We start from the raw sequence: 26,584 nt of genomic DNA, 5'->3' as shown, positions 1-26,584 counted from the left end.
ACACACACACACACGTCGGGACAGTTCACCAGGTGGAATTTTTCCCACTGTCTAACCTCCCTCCCTCCCTCTCCCGAAATTTCCCACTTTAAGCCATGATTAACCAACCCTGTTGATTCCGAAGCCAGCGAAGTTGATATGTTTGGGAGACCGGGCAGGGGGCGGCGCGGGCGGTAGTTGGGAGATGGACACATGGGAATACTAGTAAACAAGGGCAGTCCAAGGGCTAGGGACTGGGGGTGATGGCATCATCAATGACTCCAGAGAGAGAAGGAAATTCCTGGATCCCAAGCCAAAGAGTGTAAAATTCTCCATAATAGCCAACCACACTCCTCCCTGCCTTCTGCTCTGGACTTTGAACTCAACACCTCATCAGGCTGTGGACAACCCCTTCAGTCCTTGGGAAGAGCAGTTTCTCCACCTCCTTCCTAATGGCTTTATAAGACAAAGAGTGAAATGCCAGCAAAGCTCTTTCCAGGAGCTGCGGGGGACCAGCCCTATAGGATTTTCTTTACTTTGGCTCCTGGCCACCTGACTGTCCCCCTTCTTTCTCCACCTTCTCACCCTCATACCTTTCAGGATCCCTAACTCAGCCCCAGGATTTCACGATATTGTCAGAACTCATCCCTGGGTGAGCATGGGACAGCCCCACTCCACACAGCAGGGCCATCTCCCTCCCAGGACAGACTGCCCCTCAGGGGCTCTGGGATGGTTCCCAAGCTTGCCAGAAATTGGCTGGAAACCAAAACTGACCTTTGGAAAGGCTCAAGTCTTGGATGACGGACAGCCCCAGATCCTGCTCCAGGTTCCTTCCTCAGGAAAAGCCTAGGTCAGGCACAACCTTGCCAAGTCCCTGCCCCTCTCAGGCTGCAAACACCACCCCAAACTCATCATTGGGGGAGGGAGGAAGTCTGGTAGGAGCTCTTATTGCAACAGGGCCCCAGCTCTCTCTATAAAAACCCTTGTGAGCATAGACCTTTACACAAGCCTGTCTCTGTGTGTGTGGAGGCCTGCCTGAGTCTCTCAGCCCCACCTGCTGGACAACACCCCTCCCACCTCACCCGGTCTCCTATATTCTCCTGAAATCTTGATCTCCGTCTTTGCCAGCCTGGACAATGCCTCCCAACCTCACCGGCTACTACCGCTTTGTCTCACAGAAGAACATGGAGGACTACCTGCAAGCCCTAAGTAACGGCCTTACCCCTCCCAGAGCCCTTTTATACCCCTTTTTCTTTCTCCCTTCCTGCCTTTCCATCCCATTGAGAAGGGGGAGTGCTGGGGTTGGAGCATGTGAAAATGCTGAGGAGCTGGTACCTGACTCGGGATCCATCTCAGGCCAGGGGCATTGCTAGGAGGGAGTAAATCCACAGTCTAGACCCAGCTGAGGGCAAGTTCACAGCCCCAAGGTGATGCTTCAGGTGGGGGAGCTCCTGGCTGGCTGGCTAAGAGGACCCATGCTAAGAGTTAACCCCCACAGACATCAGCATGGCTCTACGGAAGATAGCACTGCTGCTCAAACCAGACAAGGAGATTGACCATCAGGACAATCACATGACAGTGAAGACCCTCAGCACCTTCCGCAACTACGTTCTGGAATTCGAAGTGGGAGTTGAGTTTGAGGAGGATCTGCGCATGGTGGATGGACGAAAATGTCAGGTACCTTTCCTCAGGTTTGGGGGAGGAGAGGTGGATGAGCAGGTAGGTGCCTCTTAACAATTTGGGGCAAAACAAAGTGACCTCACCCTGCCAGAACCAGGAGAAATGACCACCACAGCAGGCTGTGGAATCCCAAGGATAACAGCCTCTTGGTGCTATCCCCTTCCCCCTACTCTCTTTCTGCCCCCTCTTATCACCAGACAAAAAGGCAAAAAGAGCAGATCACCCTCAAGCCAACGAGCAAACATTTGCTTACCTCTTGCCTTTGACCCTGTTAGGCACCAGAGTCTCTTCCCTTAGCCTCTGTAACTCCACTGTCCTGCATTTCTTTCTGCTTCTTACATGTTCCTTTTGGTCTCCTTTGCAGGCAGGTCTCCTTTAATCTTTTAAACTGAGGTTTTCCCTAGTATTTTGTTCTTGACTGTCTCTCTTGTCTGTACATCATCCATCGGCCCAATCATATACACCCATGCTTTCCACTACCATCTTTTGGCTGCCCTTGACATGTCTTCTCCAGCCAGAGCTACCTCCTGAGCTCCAGGGTCAAGTTTTCAACTGCCTGCAAACTGTTTATATCTGCATTCCCCAAGGTCAAACCCAAAGTCATCGTTTTTCTATCCTGTCCTGCTTTTGTATTTACTGTCTCCAGTAATGTGAATAACCAGCAGGACTGGAGACCTGGGAGTCGTGGTCATTATCTCATGTCCCCTTATTTCTATACTCCCAACAACAAAGCGCACACACAAGCATGAATATGTACACCACATCTAATTGGTCAAGAGGTCTTAATAACTTTTATGCACTGTCCAATATAGTAGCTACTAACCATATATAGTTATTGAACACTTGAAATGTAACTAGTCCAATATGCGATGTACTATAAGTATAAAACACACACTAGATTTTTAAGACAATACAAAAACAGGATGTAAAACGGCTCGGAAATTTTTATATTGGTTACATGCTGAAATTATATTCTGGATAATTTAGGTTGAATAAAATATATTATTAAAATTAATTTTACTTGTTGCTTTTTACTTTTTTAATGTGGCTACTAGATGTCTTTCAATTATATATGTGGCTTGCATTTAAGACCCATTATATTTTTACTGCACATTGCTGTTCCACATGGCTCTCATCTGTTCCTTCCTAGCCTTTCTCACTATCACCATCTTAACTCAGGCCCTAGTTTCTCACCAGGTGCCAGAAATTAGCTCTCAGTCTTAACCCTTCCCTAATCCACTCTGCGTACCGTAGGTAGCCTAATGATCTACCTAACATGTAAAAGTGACCGTGTCACTTTCTGACTTAAACCCTTTCAGTGACAATCTACTACATTCAGATAAGGTCCACATGCTTCACATGGCACACCAGGGTCTTTCCCACATACACACTAGGTTAGGGCACCTCAGAACTATTTGCTCTTCTCTCTTACCTTTATGTTGTTACTTTCCTTGCTAGAAATTTCCCATTCTCTACAATTTAATTAACTCCTCACTTCCTTGAAGACTGGGCTCTTCCCTTCTCAGTCCCATCCCTCACAATCTTGCCTGGTATCCTAAATATCTATTTACTGCTCTCTATCTGATCAAGATTCCGAGCTCCTTGGTAGCAGGGCCTAGCCTCTGAGAGTCCTCAATAATTGTTGACTGGAATGCCCAGGTCCACCCAGCTCTGATTCAGGGAGCTTTGTCCTTCATTCTCAGGGACACTTCCGCTGTTCTTGAAACTGAGAAACAAGAGGAAAGAGATTGCCTGTTGGGACTCCCAATCAATCTCTCCTTTCCCAAAGGCCCCTGCAGGTCAACCAAAAGTACCCAGAGGATAAACTCTCCATTCTGCATCATCCGCTGCTCAATTTCACCCCATTATCCTGCCCCATCCCTGCTCTGCCCTTGTAGAAAAACCGTGGGCCCCCTCAGTGGCCTTAGGAGTGAGGAAGGGGAGTCCTGCTAAATCAGAGCAGCCCTTCTCACTCAGAATGAAGGGGCTGGAGCAAGACAGTATATCCTGTGGTGTGAACGTGGGCAGCCCAGCCAGAGTGAGTTGAATGTATTTTTGGTGTCCTCCCCATCCCCCCTCACCCCCACAGTCTTCCTTTACTCCTGCCTTCCCTTTAGACCATAGTAACCTGGGAGGAGGAGCAGCTGGTATGCGTGCAGAAAGGGGAGGTGCCCAACCGAGGATGGAGGCACTGGCTGCAGGGAGAGGAGTTATACCTGGTAAGCTGGGTGAGGGCTGTAAATGAGTGTGTCTGGAAGAGGGATCTCCAGCTAGGATTCATCCTTTTGCCCAGATCAGAGCAGTCTACCACTCCACCTCCGCCCCCTCTCCAAGGAAGGAAAACAAGGAAGGAAAACAAAAGCACTGGGGGGAGTGGAGAGAGGAAGAAATAGAGTGGCCAAGGTGAGCCCTGGCTACAAGTCAAATGAATGTCCATAAATCATAGCTGGAGAGATGGAGACTTTGCCATTTCACATTCCCTGACCTGGCTACTTTCCTTCCTCTGGGGTGAAAAGTTGAGGGTCTGGAACAATGATACAATTCCTCATACATCAAATGCCCTAGTTGATGTATCCTGAAGGATTAAATGGAGGTCAAGGACCTTCACAAAGGAGCTCCAGCTGGCAAGAACCTTCTTTTCCCTCATCATTCCTACTCTGTTCCCAGGAACTGACTGCGAGGGATGCAGTGTGTGAGCAGGTCTTCAGGAAGGTCAAGTAGCCGGAGAGGTGCTGAGGGTCCCGCCAGACAGCTCTTGCTTGTATCCCTTCAAATCCAGATTGTCCCAGGTCAGCAGTCCCTTTCTCAGGCCACTTTACCCTCCCTCTGGCTGCCTCCTCACCCCTCCCTATGTTAATCTATAATTGCAGCCCCCAAGGGCAAAGTCCCTTCTTTTTTAGGGACTTTTTTGGGCAGAGGTCACTCCACTGCCCAATAGTGACCTCATATCCAGTTCAAGGACTGGCCTTCAGGATGAAAAAAACAGGCAAAGGGGTAAGGGCTCTTGAGAATAACTGATGTCAACTCTCTTTTGTTCATTTGGCCTCTTATTTTCCATCTAAGAAAGAACTAAGCTCTGAGTATTTGGAGGTTAATAAAAATTCTATCCTGGTGGACCTTTTGGAAAACTGTGACTGGGGTTCAAGAATTTAAACAGGAGGGGCGGACCGGTGGCTCAGATGGTTAGAGCACAAGCTCTGGGCAACAGGGCTGCCGGTTTGTTCCCACATGGGCCAGCAAGCTGCACCCTCCGCAACTAGAATGAAGACAGTGAGCTGCAGCTGAGCTCCTGCTAAGCTCCCCGGCGGATGTCTCAGTTGGTTAGAGCGGGTGCTCTCCGCCACAAGGTTGCCCGTTCGACTCCCTCAAGGGATGGTAGGCTGCGCCCCCTGCAACTAAGATTGGACAACAGCCACTGGACCTGGAGCTGAGCTGCGCCCTTCACAACTAAGATTGAAAGGACAACAACTTGACTTGGAACTGATGGGTCCTAGGAAAAACACACTGTTCCCCAATAAAGTCCTGGAAATATACACTGTTCCCCTATAAAGTCCTGTTTCCCTTCCCCAATAAAAATCTTTTTTTAAAAAAAATTTTAAACAGGAGCTATTGGTACAGTATTTTTGTCCATTTCCTTGTCTTTTTTTTCCTTTCTTCCGCCTCCCCTCCCCACTCCAGTTCAAGCCGTTGTTTCTCAGTCTAGTTGTGTAGGACACAGCTCCCTGGCCCATGCTGGTATTATAAGCCTTGTGCTGCCAGCCAGTGGCCGCTCACTCACGCTGGCTGCGTGAGTAGCCCAGAGTAGCCCAGCGCCAGGGAGAGTTGTTATTCACAATCTTAGCTGTAGAGGGCACAGCTCACTGGCCCATGTGGGAATCGAACCAGCACCCTCGGCATTAGGAACTTAGCTTTCCAACTACCTGAGCCACTGGGCTGGCCCCTACTTGTTCTTTTCTTGGAGAAAGTCTCATATGCTCAACAGAACCAGGCTCAAGGCACGCCTCCCTTCCCCCAGAGCTCAGTTTACCAATATCTGAATGCATCCTGGCTATCTTATACTTTCATTCTGCATGTTGGAGAAGAAGGAATGGACTGGGTGAGACCTTTGTCCAGTGCTGGGGAAGCTAGGAAGCTTCTAAATAGTGACCTGGCCTCCATGTCTGCTGTCTGCTTTGAAAAGGACAGCAAGAAAGCCAAAAAGACTGAAAAGGGAAGCAGATGGAGGATACAATGCCAAGGGCTAGAAAGATGCAGGGCAGGGGGTATGAAGACAACAATAGGAAGAAGACCTGTAGGCCTGGCTATAGCGACCCTCTGCTTAAAGGCCAGCAAGGCTAGGGACAGCGGATAAAGGAGAGAACTGAGGAGAGCAAGGCCCCTCCCTTAGCGTCCTCCAAATTACTGCCCTGGAAAACAAACCAGAAGGATAGGGCCTGTTCAGGGTCAGAGCCAGTTCCAGCCTCTGGCACCTCCCTACCTCCAGCTGCCTTGGTTCTTTCAGAATAAAAGTCCTGTGGGGCAAGTGTCAGAGAAAAGAGGAATCAGAGTAGGGGGAGGACAGAGCCTGGCTAGGATGGGAAGTGAGGATTGCTGGAAAGTCCTTGGCCTGTGCTCATTAGATGAACACTCCTGTCCCTCTTCCTGCAAAGTCTAGGCCCTCTACACATTCAGGACAGTCACTGGAGCTCTGGCCAAGAAGAACTAGGCTGTAACATTGACTCTGCCACGCACCCCGAAATGCATTTGGAAAAGAACAAGAAGAGAACTCAGAGTGGAACTGAATAGCTTATTCCCTGCTCAGCCTCTCTGCAGATGACCCCAGCAGATTGGGGAGTGGAGAGCCCTCCTCTCAGCAAAGCTGCCCAGCAGAAGCTCCGAGGGCTACTGGGTCCTACCTTGTCCCTTTCCAAGGTACAGAGAAGCTGAAGGACAATGCTCTATGTGTATTCACCCATTGCCTAAGTCACCAGGACAACACACTGTCCAGCCACTCTGATGTCCAAGCCTTCCCCCTCTGTGCTCTTCATGTCAGTTCAGCGTCCCTCACTGGAGTCTGCCAGAGGACCTGACTCAGAAGCTTGGAGGCCGCCATGGTGATTGTCAGGCTCAAGTGAAAATGGCCTCAACTCGCCAAAACTCCTGTGACATGAGCATCCAAACCATCCGCAGGTCCACTGCAAGTCCACTTTCTCCACTCGATCCCACCCATCCAGGAACCAGAGTCCAACAAGAGGCCTGAAGACTCCCAAAGGAACACAAGCAACCAGAGGACTGAGCAGCCTCAGAGGCTTCTGCATGGGGCAGGGAATGCGGGCGGGGGGGGGGGGGTGGGGGGTGGGGGGGGTGGGGGGGGGGAAAGCCTGGATCTGCTGAGACTGTGGAGAGCTTAGGAGGCTGTTTGCCCTGTGGGCAGCAGGGGGCGCTGCTCACTGAAGCGGAAGCCAGAGATCTTCAAAGTTCAGTCCTCCCCACTCTGCCACCTTCTAGGATATGCCACTCCCCACTAGACACACACACACACACACACACACACGCACGCACGTACACACTTTCCCACCTGCATACTCACCCTAACAAGACCCCTATCTTCATTTAAATCAGGGTGCTCCATTCATCCTCAGATGAAAAAGATGGTCACCAGGGACACCCATGAAGAAGAGGGGAGGAGACAACAGCCGTAGGAAGATGCGTGGGTCCCACCCCAGCCGTTCCAGGGGGCACACAGAGCTGTGGATCTCAAGAATGACTGATTTTTTTAAACCAGAGTCTTAGACCTTAGAGAGTTGATCAGGAATCCAAGATGTTTTTGGCCTCAGCCTTGCCCTTTTTGTCTTATATTACTCTGGGGAAGGCCAGCTGCCATGTCATGAGGACACTCAAGTATCCTATGAAGAGGGTCATATGTCAAGAAACTGAGGCCTCCTGCCCACAGCCGGGTGAGCGAGCCATCTTGGATGCAGACCCTCCAACCCTAGTCAAACCTTCAGACGATTGAAGCTCTGACCAACACCTTGATTGAAGCCTTGTGAGAGACTCTGAGCCAAAACCATCCCTCTCAGTTGCTTCTAGATTCCCAACACTATGTGAAATAATTCTTTTGTTGTTTTAACCTGCTAAGTGTACAAATGATTTAGTACGTAACAACAGGTAACACGTTCTCAACCTTGAATTTCATCACAGATGACCCTCATCCTAGCACTATAGCCTCAATTTTTGCCACACTGGCAAAGGATGAGAGGTGGGTGACTTCGAGCAGTAAAAACCTGACCAGGGGCGGGAGGTTGGCTCAGTTGGTTAGAGCGCAGTGCTCATAATACCCAGGTTGCCAGCTCGATTCCCACATGGGCCAGTGAGCTGCACCCTCTACAACTAGATTGAAAACAAGGACTTGAGTTGGGGCTGAGCTGCGCCCTCCACAACTAGATTGGGGGGGGAAACAAAACAAACAAACAAACAAACAAAAAACGACTTGACTTGGAGCTGATGGGTACTGGAAAAACACACTGTTCCCCAATAAAAATTTAAATAAATAAAAATACTGTATTAAATAAATAATACAGATGTCACTGTATTAAGCTTAAAAGTGAGGATTACAAAAAAAAAACCTGACCAGCCACAAAATGGTATGGCTCCCAGCCCTAAGCTCAGATACCATCTTGAGCACCCAGCAGCGGGGATCCACATCTCATCATCTACCCCTCTAGAAGTCTAAAGAAAGTGAAGTTCAAAAATAGGCAGGTGTCCCCTTTACTTCCTCCTGTCCTGAGAAAGCTGCAACCAAACTTTCCTGATCTGGACCGACACACCATACCCCACCCCACCCCTGCTATGGGGGATTTTCCCCATGCAAGACAGCAGATGGCAGCACCAACAGGAATTTTCAAAATAAAAGTAAAATAAAAAGCCAAACTCTGAAAATGTGTTTATGGACTTCCTGCACTCACACCCATGTACTTCCTCTACTTTCTCTCCATCCCCACATCAGAACTTTGAAGATTGCCCCCTCTTCCAGCTTCTGCCCTTTGTCCTTTCTCAGTTAATGAGAAATAAAATTCAATGGCCGTAAAAGCAGGCTCAGAAGGTGTAAGTAAGAACTGTAGATGAAGGGGAAAGTTGAGACAGCAGGGCATGAATTTGTCTTCGGACATAAGTTCCCCAAGGTTGAAAGGATCCTGCCTGGCCTAAGCTCACATCCAAGGACAAAAAGTTCTTCCCCATTAATCACACGAGTTAAAGATGCCACTGGAGCCAGGTCCTAGTATCATCTTCAGGATCCACAGCTTCATAATCTTGTCTGGCTTAGAAGGGGCCATCTAGTCACAATTATCATTTTAAATACATTTATTTTATAATTATTAAAATGATTTCATAACATTACAGAAATTTCACTAATCAGAGATATTTTATAAATTTCACATAGCCCTATACTCTAATACAGTCACAGCTATTTTAGTTTGTTCTTGTGTTTTCTATTTTTGCGAACACATTGTGCTTACAATTTTGTAGCTTGTTTCCTTCATTTGCTCCTTTTACCTATATTTGGGGACCCACACATAGAGCAGGTGTAGCCTTGGCTTTTTCGGGGCTCACATTTAGCTAAGGAAAAGGGGAACAAAATAGATGATTGAAGGGCTAGAAATAACTAGCCCTGGGTTTGCCTGGAACTGAACCAGTTTTAGAATTGAAAGCCCCATGTCCCAAGAAACGCCTCAGTCCCAGACAAACCAGGATGATTGCTAATAGGTCAGCCTTTTAGAAACAAGTTCCCCTCTCATACACTGTTGGTGGGAATGCAGATTGGTGCAGCCGCTATGGAAGGCAGTGTGGAGGTTCCTCAAGAAATTATGAATAGAATTACCATACGACCCAGCAATCGCTCTCCTGGGTATCTACCCAAAAAATCTGAAAGCATTTCTCTATAGAGACACGTGTAGTCCAATGTTCATTGCAGCTTTGTTTACGGTGGCCAAGACATGGAAACAACCAAAATGTCCTTCGATAGATGAATGGATAAAGAAGTTGTGGTACATATACACAATGGAATACTATTCGGCGTTAAGGAAAGATGATATAGGAGCATTTGTGACAACATGGATGGATCTTGAGAGTATAATGCTAAGTGAAATAAGTCAGACAGAAAAAGCAGAGAACCCTATGATTTCACTGATATGTGGTATATAAACCAAAAACAACAATAGAAACAAGTTCCCTCAAATTAAACCATTTAGCCTTTAGAATTCCATTTTGATTTACATATTGGCCTTTAGCTATACCTCTTTGTCTTTTAAAAAAACATTTTTTTCAGTGGTCACTCTGGGGCAGCTGTTCTCAAACTTTATACCCTTAAAAATTATTGAGAACCCCAAAGAGCTTTTGTTTATGTATAACTATTCATATTCACTGTATCAAAAATTAAAACTGAGAAAATTTTAAAACACAAGGATTCTGAAGCACACAATTCTGTTAGTTGTCAAGGGATGATGTCACACCTCACATAGCCTTTGGTCACTCCCTGGTACACTCATGAGAGAAACGAAAAGAGCAAATGATATCTTGGTATTGTTATGAAAATAGTTTTTGCCTCATAATCCCCTTGGAAGGATCTCAGGGGCCCCCAGGGCTCCCAAGACCACAAGTAGAAAACCACTGCTCTGGAGAGAACTGTGTCTTTCATTTTTGAGTCTTACATTTACTATTGTAAGAAACCTGGTAACAGTATGAGTCCCCCTCACCCTTCATGTTACAGTTTTCATGTATATTACATCTACATGTCATAAACCCTGTAATACAACGTTATAATTTTTGCTTTAAACAGACATATGTATCTTAAAGACATTAAGATGTAATATATATATTTTTAAAGATTTTATTGGGGAAGGGGAACAGGACTTTATTGGGGGAACAGTGTGTACTTCCAGGACTTTTTTCCAAGTTCTTGTCCTTTCAATCTTAGTTGTGGAGAGTGCCGTTCAGCTTCAAGTTGCTGTCCTTTCAGTCTTAGTTGTGGAGGGCGCAGCTCAGCTCCAGGTCCAGTTGCTGTTGCTAGTTGCAGGGTGCTCAGCCCACCGTCCCTTGCGGGAATCAAACCAGCAACCTTATGGTTGAGAGGATGCACTCCAACCAACTGAGCCATCTAGGAGCTCAGTGGCAGCTCAGCTCAAGGTACCATGTTCAATCTTAGTTGCAGGGGGCGCTGCCCACCACCCCTTGCGGGACTCGAGGAATTGAACTGGCAACCTTGTGGTTCAAAGCCCACTGGCCCATGTGGGAATCAAACTGGTAGCCTTCGGAGTTAGGAGCAAGGAGCTCTAACCGCCTGAGCCACCGGGCCGGCCCCAAGATGTAATATATTTTACATTTACCTTCAAATTGACCATTTCTCTTTATCCATCCTTGGTTCTGTTGTTCCATCTGGATTCCTTTCCCTCAGCCTCAAGAACTTTAGCATCTCTCATAGTGCAGGTCTGCTGACTACAAATTATCTAAGTTTTCTTTTTATCTGAAGATGGTTTTATTTCATGCTCATTCTTGAAGAATATTTTCACTGGAAAAGCAACTCTGAGTTGACAACTTTTCTTTTCTTTCAGGGTTTTAACGATGTTGTTCCATTGCCTTCTGATGTCTATTATTTTTGAGGACAAAGCAGTGATATTGAAAATGTTATTCTGTGTTTGTAGTTTGTTCTTTTTCTCTGGATGCTTTCAACATTTTCTTTTTATCTTTGGTTTTTAGCAGTGTGACTATGGTGTGCCTCGGTGTGCTATTTTGTTTATTTTCAATTCTATTTTGAGTTTACTAAGTTTCTTGAACCTGAAGATAGATGCCTTTCTCAAAAGCTGGGAAACTACCAGCCATTATTTCTTTGAATATTTTTTTTTTTGCCTCATTCTCTCCTTTCTTTCTGGGACTCTGAAAACACGTATATTAGAGTTTTTTATATTGTCCCACAGGTCCCTGAGTTTCTGCTCATTTTTTAAAAAAATTTCCTCTGTATTTCAGATTGGATAATTTTTATGTATCTATCTTCAAGATCATGGACTATTTCCTCTGCCATCTCCATTCTTTTATTAAGCCCCTCCAGTGATTTTTTTTTTAATTTCATATATTACAGCTTTCAGTTCTAGAATTTATTTTTGGTTCTTTTTTTTAAGTTTCTATTTCTCTGCTTATGTTCCCATCTGTTTTCTTTAATATGAGCATTTTTTTCTTTGCATCTTTGTGCTAAAATCCTTGGGTACTGAATCCAACATCTGTGTCATCTTGGGGGATGGGCTCTGTTGTCTTTTCTCTTGAGCATGGTTTGTGTTTTCCCATTTCTTTATATTCAGAGTAATTCTGGATTGTATCCTGGATGTAATGATTGATACATTAGAAAGACGATGGATTCAGTGATATTTCTTCAAAGAGTATTGCCTGTTTTTGTTTTTTTTCAAGTAGGCAGTTAACTTGGCTTACCTCAAACTGCAAACTGTCTTGAAATGAACAATAGCTCAAATTTAGTTTGGCTTCTTTTAGTGTTAGCTATGCTGCCTGGAGTCTGCCCCATGCACTCATTGCTCAGGGGAACAAGGGTAGAAATACCTGAAACACTCAATAGCTTATAACCTAGTTATGATCCAGTCATCACACATTGACAGAACAGCTCACTTGGAGAGGTTGGAGCTCAGGGAGGTGGTGCAGGCTCAATGCTATACCCCTCAAAACCTATCCCAGCATCTACCTGTGCCCCCAGACAGATCAAGCTGAGCAAAAGCCTCTTGTGAAGATAAAATTAAGAAAAGAGTGCTAGCTGTCCCTCAGACCTGCTCCCCTCCCATAGCCCAAGTCATCAACTCATTCTTCCCTCTCCCCACTCCCAGAGACAGTGTGCCATGCCATGCATTTCCAGCCCTGAAGTGCCTGCATCTCTGCCATAATTGCTATGATAGCTACTTCTGCTTTACCTGCCCAGGCTACAAACTGCAAAACAACAGCCACTTCTGTTTTCCTGCCAACCGGGAGAAGATCCCAGTGCGGTGGAGGTGCTCCTGAAAGCAGGACAGGGGCACAGCTGCCCAGCGCCTGCCCCTCATTGGCTGTACACAAACCATCACGCTCTTTCTCCAGTCCCAAGTCCCTGGAGGCCTTCTCCTCTGACCCTAACACTCATTGCAGCTACACCACAGACGCGGGGCCAGGACAGTTCCTCATATCAAAGTGTTAGATTTCCCAAAGCAGAGCCCACATCCAGGCCCTGTACTGTTCCAGGTATCAGCTGCTGGTATGGTCACTGCCTCTTCACCCTCTTGGCTCCTTGCCCTCTTCATACCAGACCACCCCCTGGCACTTTAACCCCTGGCATTTTCGGGGGACCAACTGTCTTGGTTCACCTAGAACTTTCTAGGTTTTAATACAGAGAGCCTCACATCCCAGGAAAGCCCTCAGTCTCATGCAAATCAGAACAGTTGTCACCCTACCTGCCCTGAGTTTTCTTTTAAGGCCTTTTTCCTTTTCTCCACAACATCTCCAAGAAAGATGGTACAGAAAACAAATTGATGGTTGCCAAAAGCTGGGAGAGGGATTGAAGGGATGGGCAAAAAGGTGAAAAAAGTTAAAAAGTATAAATTGCCAGTTATAAAAATAGTTAGGGGGATGTAAAGTACATCATAATGAATATAGTCAATAATATTGTAATCACTACGTCTGGTGTCAGATGGGTACTAGACTTTATTGGGTGATCACGTTGTAAGGTATACAAATATATATAAAGGTCTAATCACTATGTTGTACTCCTGAAACTAATATAATATTGTATGTCAACTACAATTGAAGAAAACTTTTTTTAAAAAACGAAAAAGGAAAGCAAAAAGAGGGAAGCAGTAAAACCCTGAATTCAGTTAATTTGAGAGGATTTGGAATTTGTCTTGGCCTATAGAGCCCCTTTCCTGGGGTGATCATAAGGAAAACAAAGGTTCTGACAATGATATTTGAGGTCCTCACCTCCATTGGGCCCCTGTTACTTGGGAGACAATAAAAATTCCCAAGTCCAATATGAAGCTGCCTTCTCAAGTCAGAGGCTCCCCAAGAAGATGGAGAAATAAGACACTCAGAGAAGTGGAAGCTGTCTGGGCTAAAGGTTGGATCAAGGAGGAAGATAAAAGCAAGGACACAAAGGCCTAGAGAAAGGGAGGAAAATGACGAAGGTGAGGGACAAACAAAGGCAGAGTAATGTGAAGGAGGAGAACGTACTACTAGGGACCTGAGCAGCATGTGTGCACCCTGAGTAGAGATTATTTCATGGAATGAGGGTGAGAGGGATTGCCCCCCAAGCTCACCCTTGGGCTAAAGATGGAAGGAGGAAGCTCTAAGATGGAGAGCAGCCCTGAGAAATGGTGCTTGGGAAGGAGCCTGGTCATTTGGGATGAGGCACAGAGAGCCTGGATTAGCTGCTTATTGCTATTACAGGATTACAAAATATTACAGAAGTATGCCATTTTTAAGTGTATTTTGTATCTTTAGATTTTTTTTACTCTGTTATCAGATATCTGTGTTACAACCATATGTGTTTTATTCCCCTATGTGAGGTTGAAGATGGGGACGGGGAGTATTGTGCAGAAGAAGGGAGAAAGGAAAAAGTCAGGTCTCAAAGAATGGTAGCAGAAAAGTACTTAGCAAAGTGACAGTGGGGCTGGATGAAGGAGGATCAGAGGGTTAGCATAGAGGAGAAGAAGGGAAGAAGCCAGCTAAGAGACTTTCTACCCATATATTCAAGATTCAACCACACGAATTTCATGATCCTATATATGGGTTAGGTGCCACATTAGCCATCAGTGGTGGTGAACCCAGTAGCCATAGTCCCTGCCTTAATGGAGCCTACGAGCTGGCCTAGTGGATTATTTGGGAGTGCCCTTAAGGGTTCCCAGAGAGTCTCTTGAAAGAATTGTGGACCAAGAGCACTGGAGGGTTAAGGAGCCATTCTCAGCATATGACAGACTTTGTGGACCATAGAATGGGGAGAGAAAGGGTAAGTAAAACTATCTGACAAAGTACCATGAGTTATGGCTCTGAGCCCCAGAGTTGTGCAGAACTTCTAGACGGGGCTGGAGTCCACACCCAGGACGTGACCCTGTGACCACCAGTGGTGTAGATTTACCCCACACCTGCCAGCTCTGAGCTGGTTCTATGGGCAGCAGCGCTCCCCACTGAGCAGCCTCCTGGTCAGATGGAGTTTGTGTTCTGGGGAGCAGAGGCCTCCACTTCCTGGTCCCCTACCAAGCCATGGGTGTGTCTCTCCTGGGGGTTCAAGAAAGGTGGCTTCTGCCCCAGCCATGGTATCTACCTAAAGAAGCTTGAGTCAGGGCCTGACCCCAACCCTGTACCAACCTGACACCCCTGGATGAGCAGCTTCCAGGGGTTGTGGGCAGGATTCAAAAAATCCCTAAGTGAGGGCCCCAGCCATGCTTGATGAAGAGGGAGAGGGGTAAGAGAAACTCAAGTTCATGGGTCACAAACTTCAATTTCTACAAGAGATAGGCTGGTAACATAAATGAGTGGAAAGGTCAGGGAGGGTGAGGCATGGCCAATTAAAGGTGGCAGCCATAACTCACAAGGACCCATCCTATTATTTGCTATTTTGTAAATACTACAAAAGAGTCAAGAATCAGTGCCCTCCCACCCCTGCTCTCTGAGGGCCAGACTGGTATTGGAAGATGTTTTTCCTCTTTAGTTATGGTAGGTGGTCTATCCCCGAATTAGACAGCAGGTGGCGCTCAACCCATATAATTAGAAAAAGGGAACATAAGAGAGTTACTTAACTCATTTCCAGTAACTGCTCCCTCCTCCCCCACAGGGCCTTCACCAGCCCCACCTACTGTTCCTCGGCCTCAGCCAAGTCCTCTCCAAGGTCCCAGATGTCCAGTTCCAGATCCCTGGTCTCAGAGCGGGGAACTATCTCTTGGAAAGCCCCCTTTCCTCAAGCTGCCCAGGCAAGATGTGAGTGTGCCCTTGGAGAGGCGTGGAGGAGAGGAAAAGGGTGGGAAGAAGGGAAGGTGGGACCCAGGGGCATATGTACACACACACACACACACACACACACACACACACACACACACTTAAGCAGAGAGGAACTGGAATTTGCGTAGCCTCTAACAGCCTTTCCTGCAGGTGGTCAGGCTCAATGCTCCTCATTTAACTGCCCCTCATTTGTACCACCATTGCTCCCTCAGATCCCAGGATGGGGTTGGGATTTGCTGAAGCAGATAGCAGCCCCCCTTCTTTGGATGAGACCCTCCAGGGAGACAAACAATGGCGGAAAACTCACCATGAAGCTCAGGCTGACTATGAGGCTGAAGGAACTGGGGTGGGAAAGGTCAGTGAAGGAGCAAACAGAGGTGCCAGGCTTCTAATGCCTTTGCCAAGCCTCTCAATCCTTTAGCATTTCCTGCCCCCACTCCTCAAGACCCTACAGGACTCAGGCCACAGCTGTGTGTCCTTATCTTGCCCTCACCCACTCACAGGTGGTGGTTGCTTCTCTGGGGAGTCCTTCAGGCTTGCCCCACGCAGGGCTCTGTGCTCTTGGCCCAGCAGCTACCCCAGCAGCTGACATCACCCCGGTATCCAGAACCGTACCTCAAAGGCCAAGAGACCACCACTGTCATTGAGGCTCCAGAGGGCTTTGCTGTGAAGCTCATCTTCCAGGACTTCGACCTGGAGCCATCCCAGGACTGTGAGCGGGACTCTGTCACAGTGAGCTGGGGTGGGGGTCCTGGAGGGACTCGGGGAGGGAGTCTCCAGGCCTGCAGCCCAGAGGCAGTGGGAGGTGGCCAAGCCCTGAATCTCAGAGAATGGATGAGAAGCCCAAGTCAGGGGAACAGGCCAGCTTACCAGGGAGGAGAAGGTCTGTCCCAGTGCCTCCACCAATGGCCCTGTCCCTGTCCATGCTACCATATTGGCCCCAAAGGGACACACAAATACTGCCAAACCCTAACATAAAGAACAAGGACTTATACATCAGTCATTAAAAAATACATTATCAAACATTTGCTGAGTGCCTGCTCTGTCAGGGCAGGAAACTGGGCATGTATAATAATAACAAGATTCAGTGACTATTCAAGTTTACTTTACAGGAGCTATCACAAAACTTCTTATGACAAGGGCATTATTCAGAATAAGGACACTTTTGATTTAAGTTTTATTTGTATGAAAATAATACATGCATACAGCTTTTTTAAAAAATCAGAGTATTTAAGGCTTATATTAAAAAACAGCACTCTGCAGCCTACTCCTCACCCTCACCCTACTCTCCTGGGGCAATTATTTACAATTCATGTACATTTTATTTTCATATGTATCAATAACATGTTTATTCTGGATTATTTTACATATTATCTATTAACTCCCAACTATAAAAGATAAAGACTAGCTTTATCTCTCTTAGACCTACATCACCAACGTTTCCCCTCCCCCATCTTCCCAGTTTCCTTATACTATGATTTTGAATTAAATCTATAGTCATTATGTACATTATTATGACTTCAAAATAGTCACATCTGAGCACCTGGTGTACAATAATTATAGTTTCTTTCTTCTCCAACTTTTGGATTTCCCAGGAGTCAATAATTACATGGAGTTCTTTGGAGTTTTGTGTTTGTTTTTGTTCTGATCTTTGGTTTGCTTAGTTCTCTCTGTAATTAATCTTCCCAAACTCTTAACCAAGAGAGCAAATCTCTAGACATATTCAAGTACAAATCTCAATCTGTGAGTCCTCCTTTTTATTGGTGACATCCCACCTGAAGGTCTCTTGATGATTTATTTCTTCAATCTGAATTCGGTGCTTTCTAAGCCTCCACACTTCCTAGGAATTCCCTTCTCCCCCATTCTGGGGATTTCCTTTACTTGTCCTGTGTTGGAACTGAATCCCATCATTCTCTTTCCTGGTTTACTCCCTCATTTTGGAGGAAGGAGCAGTTTCTCTTCCAGAAAGGGTGGTGGGAGTAAATTTTAGAGGATCTCAGATAACCCTAAGTGTCTTGGTTCTACCCTCACAGTTAATGGCTGGTTTATCTAGGTTGCATTGTAGGTTGCACGTCATTTTCTCCCAGAATTTTGATGACGTTGATTTCTAGCTCTAGTTGTTAAATCTGACAACATTATGATTCCTGACCCCTAGCTTTTTCTCTCTAGAGCTTCTGGAATATTTTCCTTATTACCAGTATTCTGAATTTTTATCATGATGTGCCTTGAAATGTGTCGTTTTTTACTCATTACACAGGGTTCTTTTAATCTAGGCCTTCATTTCTGGGAATGTTTTTCTACTATTTTTTAAAATAATTTTGAGATGTCTACTCTATTTTCGCTTTCTGGAACTCCGATAATTTAGCTGTTGTGTGTTCTGGACTGATTCTCTAGTTGTGTTACTCATTCTGTTGTGTTTTTCATCTCTTTGTCTTTTAGTTCCACTTTCTGGGAGATTTCCTCATTTTAACTACCAACTTTAATATGTTTTCTGTTAATATATTTTTTTAATGTCTAAAGTCTCATTCTTATTTTCTAAATGTGTCTTTTTATAGAATATTGTTCTTGTTTCATAGAGTATAGCTACTCTTTTCCCTCTAATGGGATTATTTTTAATGTTTCTTCTGTTCCCTATATTTACTTCATCCAAGTTCCTTTTTACTCTTCGTTTGTTTTGGTGTCTGCTTTTCATGTTAGAGACTCTCTTACAGTGTCTGATAGTTCTTGGCTGTCCATTCATATTTAAGAGTGAAGTACCAGAATGGTATTGGACGCTCTGTGTGGATAGCTTAAATTTGTGAAAGGACAGGTTTGAAAATAGGGTTATCAACAAGGTGCCCCAGATGTGCTGTCGGGCGTCCCCCACCCCAAATGTCAGCATGCAGGAGTATATTTTGGGGGACAGCCAACCTCAAAGAGGAATCCTCTGGGTCTCCTGCTCAGAGTTGCCAACATCCTGGTAAACGCACCGCACCGGAATAAAGTATCTCACTGTTTGATATGTAGATTTTCACCTAATCCCTCCGTTTTTAGTTCTGGCCTTCACCTCCTCTGTCAAATGTGCCAGAGGGTCCCAAGTCCAGTGTCACTGGTTCATGCTCAGTTCTCCTGCCATGTTGAGTCCAAGAGAGTTACCGGGATGCACATTGTGGGCAAAGAGACCCATGATGCTGAGGTCTCCCCACATAGGCTTTCTGTCATCCCCATCCTCAGAGGTTCCTGGTTACCCCAATTTCTGAAAGTTTCCAGGATTCTGTGATAAGAACCTGCTAGCTTTATGTTGGCTTCCACCTTTGCAGACTCAGGTTCCCCCTTGTCCATCTCCATTCCACCTTCCAAAATGCTGTTGACATCTCTCATCTACTGTCATCTTCTCTCCCTGATTTGTCCTTGATAGTGTGTACCATTTTATCCCTTTGCTGTCGTATTAGTGGGATTTGAGGCGGGAGAGGAGATAAATGCATGTATTCATTGCTTCAGGTATAACCAGAAGTCAAGACTATACTTTATTCAATTCAGCCTGTGTCTGTTGACCACCTAACGTGAGCCCTGTTCTTAGTCATTGACAATTTTAATCCCAGCCTGACTCTTCCCTTGTCATTGAGGAAGTTCAGGCTCAGGAATAGGATTCTTTCTTCCTCTCTGCAGCCAGAGCAAGTCACAGACACACACACACACACACACACACACACACACACACACACACCTGAATGCAGAATGCAACACGCTGTAGTCTAGTTTATGTTTTACTTGTCAGTATCCTCAGCCAGACTGTGGGCTGCTCAGTAGCAGAAGCATGTCTTGTTCGTGTCTGTCACCAGCACCTAGCATAGTGTCTTACAAATAGAACGTAATAACTGTTGAAGAAACAAATGAGAAAAATGAACAAAATCCAAGCTTGCCATGTGTAGGACACACAACAGAATGAATTTTGAATGCGCAGAAATTTAGCATCATCTTTACCCCTGTTCTTCTATGCACAAACTGTCCTTCATGCTGCCATAGGACGTGATATCCTGACTGCAAGAGGCCTCACAGAGCATTTTACAAGAGAGGAAACTAAGATCCGGGCCGATTAAGCAACTTCTCATGTCACACAGGGAATTAGGAGCAACGTCAGGAATTTAACAGAGGCGTTAGGATACTCGGTCATGTGTTCATTCTACTTTGCTAGTTAGTCTCCTAAATGATTCTATTTAGCCAAAAATTCATGAGAACGGGTAAAAAGAAAACTGGACGGTTTGACAACCACATAGTTCAGTAAAGGACAGTTTCTGAGAGCAAAATGCTTCCATCTCAAGAGGTAGGCCTCTTAAATGTGGGGCTTACATTTGTTGATGTTCTGAGGAAAAGAACATATTGGGACGTGCTCAAGCAAGGCATTTGGGGTGATTGAGAAATTTTCTTCATGCCAGCTTTTACTCAGTTAATGTGATCACCGTGAGATGGGCTGGATGGAGTTTTAAGGGAATTTGAGACTTAGAGAAAATGAGGGAATGAAGAGCTAGCAAGAACCCAGGATGGGGATTAATATGAAAATCAGAAATAAAATGAGCTGAGCAGGGAGCTGTGTACCCAGAATAGAGATTAAGCATGAATTGTGGGCCAGGGGAATTCTTTCCCAGATGTCATTCCTTAGGTCCAGGAACCCACAGGAAGGAATTTGAGCAGGGTGAGACAGTCAGAACGAGCTTGAAACAGAAACAACCTCCTAAAGAACATATAACTTAAGTAACAATAGCCAGCGTATTGAGACTGTGTACATTTGTGTCCTTAGATTCCCACACCTTGTAGGGGCTTCATTTACAGTTCATGGGGAAAGAGGAGGGACATTCCAAAAGGAGGAGAACAGGAAAGGCCCTGAATACCAGGGGTTCCGTCTTTGCAAAGGGTCATTGCTTCACAGATGTTGACCCACAGGAAGTTACTCAAAGAAGTGAAAGGTGATGGGGGTGGAGGAAGACGGATGGAAGGGACTTATGTCTGTATTTTCATTGATTCAAAGCTGTTGTGCTATAGGCACCATGTTGAACATCAGGAGCTCAGTGGTCAGCAAAATAGATGTATTTCCTGCCTTCTCAGAACTTACAATCCAGTGGACTATTGGGGGGAACCCTGGGATTCCCAAGAAACTTCTTTTTTATTACTTTATTTTTAATTACAATTGACATATAGTATTATATTAGTTTCAGGTATACAATATATTGATTCAACATTTTTAGACCTTACAAAGTGATCATCACAATAAGTCTAGTAAGTATCTAGTTATTATGATGTTATTGACTATTTACAAGGAGCTTCTTGAAAAAAGGTAAATATGGTGGGCTTTATGAGATAATTATAGTAGGCTAAAGAAATAAGCTAGGTATTTGGCCACATCTGGAAGAAACTTGGGAGTCAACAATGGAACGGGAAGCTACTTGAGCAACGCTCTACAGGATACGATTTCTTAGCCCCAGACCTACTAGAGGGGCTGGAGTCCATGCCCATGACATGACCCTGTGGCCATCTGTGATGCAGATTCATCCTACACCTGCTTGCCCCTTCCCCTCTCCTTTCAGATCACAGCCAATGGGATGGCTCCACAACGGTTTTGTGGCCAGCAGGGCTCCCCTCTGGGCAGACCCCCAGGTCAAAGGGAATTTGTGTCCTCAGGGAGCAATTTGCAGCTGACCTTCTGTGCAGCCGCCTCCTCTGAGGACAGGACCACCCACCTACACAAGGGCTTCCTGGCCCTCTACCAAGCCGTGAGTAAGTATCCATCCTGGGGGTGCACCCTTTGCCCATAGCCAGGGCCCCAGTATCTTGAAGCGACAAGCAGAAGCTTGAGTGACTGCTGAGGCTGGAGGCTCAGACACCTGGGCCTACCCCATCCCTGCCCCTCCTGGCCCCTGCTGGTGAGCAGCCCGGTTAAAGGGCAACCATTGCCCAGCTCCAGCAGTTGTTTCCATGCCAATTTGCTGGCCCAGTGCTAGCAGATCATCTCATTTTTCAAGAGAAACCAAATATCAAGATTTTAAGTAAAATTCTAGATTTTCAAATGGTTACTCAGAATTTTTGAAAGATAATACATGCACATGATAAAAATTTCCCAAAAAATATATGGTAAAAAGTACGTCTTCCTCTGATCTCTGGCCCTTAGTTCCTGGCTACTTTGTCCAGAAACAATCCTGTTCTCCATTTCCTGTGTATCCTTCCAAAGACATTCTATGCCATTCAAATATAAATTGTATGTGTGTGAGTGTGTGTGTGTGTGTGTGTGTGTGTGTGTATGTTGTGTTGCATAATATTTACAATGTTTTAACCTTGGCATTTTTCACTCAATGATAGATCTTAAACATATATACATATGTTTGGCACTGCCTAATTCTTTTTAATGACCATATAATATTCCTTTGATTGATACATCATAATGTACATATTTAATCAATCCTGGACTGATTGATATTTTGCTGCTTCAAATGGTACTGTTATGTATATCCTTGTATATATATCTTGGAGCATGCATATAAGGGTAAATTCTTAGAAATGGAAATGCCAGGTGAAAAAAACTTTTACAGATTTAATTTGACATTGCTAAATCTCCCTCCGAAGAGGTTTTGCTAATTTACACTCCCACCAATCTACGAAAATACCTGTTTCCCCATACCCTCCTTATCACTATTATTTTCAAACTGTTTTAGCATTGACAATCTGATTAGTGGAAAATAATTCAAATTTTTTTAAAAAAGACTGTGTAGGTCAAACTAGATATGGCCATGGGACAGAATCAGTGCCAGGGTTGCCAGTTTGCAATTCTGTTCTAGGTCCAAGTGACCACTCTTTTCCTATAGGTATGAACCATAGTCAACCCATCAGCCAGGTTAGTGGGGGCTCTGAGACCACACACACACCTGGAGACAACCCCTACAAGATCCAGAACCACTGCCAAGAGCCCTATTATCAGGCAATGCCAGCAGGTGAGTCCCCACGTGCTGGAGAACCACCTTCTACCTACCTTACTCTTACCAAGAGACCTGCGGCCCTTTGGGCTCCTACTCTTTTAACCCCATCTCCCAATTCTGAGCCTATTTCTTTGCCTCCCCTCATTTCACTCCTCAGACACTCTCACCTGCACAGCCCAGGGCCTCTGGAAAGAGACACAGGACAGGAAAGAGGTTCCTCACTGTGCGCCTGGTGAGTAGTGACCTGTCAGTGCTGTGACTATGGCCACTTCCCCAACAAGCCTCAGCTGTACATGGGTCCTGTGGAGCAGGACACAGGGGGTAAAGGAAAGCCTCAGAATAGAAACGGGGAGATAAAGGCAGGAGAGAGGCAGAGGAGGGGAACAAAGAAGCCCAGAAAAGGAGCTGCAGGAAGCTTGTTCCTTATTCTTCCAGGATCAAAGGATAACTGAGAAAGCAAAAGCATGAAGAAAGTTAATCAGATGGGAAAGTGAAGGAAGAAAAGGAGCAGAGTTGAAATAAGAGAAAATTCTCTCTTGGTATGGTATGCCTTAAGGATACACAGACAGGCTCTCTGGCCCTAAAATATCTCCCTACCTAGATGCCACAGAGCCAGAAAGTCCACCAATTTTAAAAAATGTTTTCACTGAGATAAAATTCACATAACATGAAGTTCACCATTTTATGAGTACACTTCAGTAATTTTTAATGTATTCACAATTCTGTGCAACCATTACCACTAATTTCAGAACGTTTCCATTACCCCAAAAAGAAACCCAGTACCTTCAACTCTCCCCCCTCCCCCATCCCCTGGCAATCACTAATGTGCTTTCTGTCGCTATGGATTTGCCTGTTCTGGACATTTCATTACCAATATGTGGCTTTTTGTGTCTGGCTTCTTTCATTTAGGATGTCTTCAAGGTTCATCCACTGTAACACGTATCAGTACTTAATTCATTTCATAGCTGAATTCTATTCAGCTATGAATTCTGGATATACCACATTTTGTTTATTTATTCATCCATTGATGGACATTTTTGTTGTTTCCATTTTTTGCCTTTTATGGATAATGCTGCTGTGAACATTTGTGTACAAGTTTCTGTTTGAACACATTTTGAGTTCTCTTGGGAGTGGAATCACTGGGTCATATCATATGTTTAAATTTTTGAGAAATTGCCAAACTGTTTTCCACAATGGTTGCACCATTTTAAATTCCCATCAGCAGCCTATGAGGGTTCAAGTCTGCCATTTTTAAACACCCCCCCTTTTTTTAGTGAAAACATTGCCTTTAACCCAATCTGAATAAATTTCTCAGGCTTTATTCCTGATCCACAGAATGCTCTAGCGGCAGCCCGACGTAGGCTTTGGAGTGAGTTGGAGGGCATTTTATAATGGGAGATGTTAAAAATGAAGAAATGACACAGAAAACAGAGGCAAGAGGCACTGAAGGCAAATTCTGCTTGCTGCATGATTTTGGATAGGGGTGGTCCCACTAAGAGTCTAAAAAAGTGGCTTAGAATGGCCGAGGTAGGAGGGAGAGCATTTCACAGAAGTAGGTCTTTAATAAACGTGTCTTGATGCCTGCTGATTTCTCACGCTTGCCTTTCCTTAGTCTGTGGACGGCCAGTCACCCCCATCACCCCGAACCAGGAGGCTCAAGGTTCTTCCAAAGCTAAGTTGGGCAACTTCCCCTGGCAAGCCTTCACCAATATTCACGGCCGTGCGGGAGGTGCCTTGCTAGGTGACAGATGGATTCTCACTGCCGCCCACACCATCTATCCCAAGGACAGCATCTTTCTTGGGAAGAACCCAAGTGTGGATGTGTTCCTAGGCCACACAAACATAGATGAGATAATAAAACTGGGAAACCACCCTGTGCGCCGTGTGGTTGTGCACGCCGACTACCATCAGAACGAGTCCCGCAACTTCGACGGGGACATTGCCCTCCTGGAGCTCCAGCACAGTGTCCATCTCGGCCCCAACCTCCTCCCCATCTGTCTGCCTGACAATGAGACTCTCTACCGCAGCGGACTGATGGGCTATGTCAGTGGGTTTGGCATGGAGATGGGCTGGTTAACTACTGAGTTGAAATACTCAAGGCTGCCCGTCGCCCCAAGGGAGGCCTGCGAGGCCTGGCTTCAAGAGAAACAGAGGACTGACGTGTTTTCTGACAACATGTTCTGTGTTGGGAATAAGACATGGCATCAGAGTGTCTGCCAGGGGGACAGTGGTGGCGTCTATGTGGTATGGGATGATGGTGCCCATCACTGGGTGGCCGCGGGCATCGTATCCTGGGGCATCGGGTGTGGCAAAGGGTACGGTTTCTACACCAAAGTGTTCAACTACGTGGACTGGATCAAGGGAGTGATGGATGGGAAGGACTGACCCTGCGGGTGCTGAGCAGTGACACCAGCACTGTGGAGGCCCCAGAGGGGAGAGGGTTGAGAATGAGGACTCAGCCCTGTGAGGAGGGTTGTTGGGCTGGAGAGAACTCCTCCTCTGCTCTAAGCTGACCCCACCCCCAGATGGGAGGAGCATTCCCCAACCTCCTCCTCCTCACCCTTTACCTTCCCTTGAGTTTGAGCAATGTTGGGGGAAGCCCTGTACATCTCAGCAAGTTTCGCTTTGAACTTCATCTCCCGCTGACACAGCTTCTTCTGTCTCTCCTGGGAGACAGCCACCCTCTCATCCCCCTGTTCAAGTGGTATATGGGGCAAGTGGTCTTAATTGCATTTCATTTCTGAAACATTCCAAAGCCCCTTTAGTTGATCTTCAAATATTCAAACTATTGGCTTCACAGCCTACCACAACGTCTAGCTGCAATTACAGTCATAGCTTGATTTTTGTGTTACATCTTTTGTATACCAGGCGCTTCACATACGTTATTTCATTGACTCTTCACACCAAGTTTGCAAAGGATGCATTATAATCCACGTTTTTAAATGAGGAAACTGAAGCTCAGGGACTTAAAGTGACTTGCCTAATCTCACAACTGATGAGGAACTGCAAAGGCTATGTGCTTTCCAGTGCACCTTGATACTTCTCAGGTGTATCGCCCTGCTGTATCGCCCACTTCCGCTTCCCAATTCCCACATCCTTCCAGATCCTTGCTCCCTTTGGTGAGGATGAGGACACCTGGCTCACACTTTCCTGGGCCCCGTCTCCTACAGATCCCCCATCTCCTGAGCCCATCCCAGGGCTGGAAGTATCTGCAGACACCCCCAGTGCTGATAGACACGCTGCGCTGTGCTCCACCTGAGAAGACCAACTCTTTAATTTTTAGTAAGGACCTGGGGTGATTTATAGTAAAAAGCACAAATAAAATGCAGTTGTTCAGCTAGAACTAGAAAATGAATACTATAAGACAGAGAAGAGACTAGTTTTGCTAGTATTGAAATTCAAGTTAGTTGTATGGTTAAAGGTTAAATTTATCTTTGAAAAAATAACAGGATTCAAAGGTGTATGTAAATGTGGTTACTTCTATTTTTTAAACATATACATAGTACAGAAGACTATTAAAAATATTCTAAAATATTCATCAGAGGTTGTTTTAAGTGGTATAATTCTGGCTGTTTTGTTTTCCCCTATTCCTCTCTATTTCCTAAATTGTGTTTAATGAACATGTATTAATTTTATTTTTTTTATTTTTATTGAAAAGATGATATGAATTTCTCCCTGCCAAGGCAAAAAAATATATACCTATTTATATATCTAGATATATATATGGATATATATATATATATATCCATATATATATATATATATATATATATATATATATCCTGAGGTGCCAAAAAAATTGTGCACAAGTGGACAATTTGGTCAATGTTGCTCAAGCAGCAGTTCACCATATCTGAATGCTGATAGTAACCACTTTGAGCCCCTCTTGTAATTGGGCTTGTAAACGTGACTTGTATTCATGTTTTGTTATCAGTACATATTGAGTACTACAATTTTAATAGTTTTCCTTTCTTAAAATGTGTATACAT

General features: G+C 45.3%; 2 protein-coding genes across 2 annotated transcripts; both read left to right on the top strand.

Moving 5' to 3' along the window:
• The first annotated feature begins 889 nt into the window (after window positions 1–889).
• Window positions 890–5,263, top strand: RBP5 (retinol binding protein 5). The gene is made up of 4 exons (XM_081059259.1): window positions 890–1,188; window positions 1,478–1,656; window positions 3,777–3,878; window positions 4,327–5,263. The coding sequence occupies exons 1-4, from the start codon at window positions 1,116–1,118 to the stop codon at window positions 4,378–4,380; spliced, it is 408 nt and encodes a 135-aa protein (XP_080915385.1). The 5' UTR covers window positions 890–1,115; the 3' UTR covers window positions 4,381–5,263.
• A 10,285-nt stretch (window positions 5,264–15,548) lies between these two features.
• Window positions 15,549–26,135, top strand: C1RL (complement C1r subcomponent like; the record flags this gene model as incomplete). Its single annotated transcript, XM_081058092.1, is given in 7 exon segments — window positions 15,549–15,576; window positions 15,579–15,630; window positions 16,155–16,383; window positions 21,213–21,402; window positions 22,485–22,610; window positions 22,753–22,827; window positions 24,208–26,135. Coding segments are annotated over 7 exon segments (1,473 nt in total). The 3' UTR covers window positions 24,981–26,135.
• Window positions 26,136–26,584: the final 449 nt, after the last annotated feature.

The sequence above is a fragment of the Rhinolophus hipposideros genome (genome assembly GCF_964194185.1).
Source record: "Rhinolophus hipposideros genome assembly, chromosome: 9".
Taxonomy (NCBI): domain Eukaryota; kingdom Metazoa; phylum Chordata; class Mammalia; order Chiroptera; family Rhinolophidae; genus Rhinolophus; species Rhinolophus hipposideros.
The sequence above is the reverse complement of the archived record's forward strand: the minus strand, read 5'-3'. Positions and strand labels throughout refer to the sequence as shown.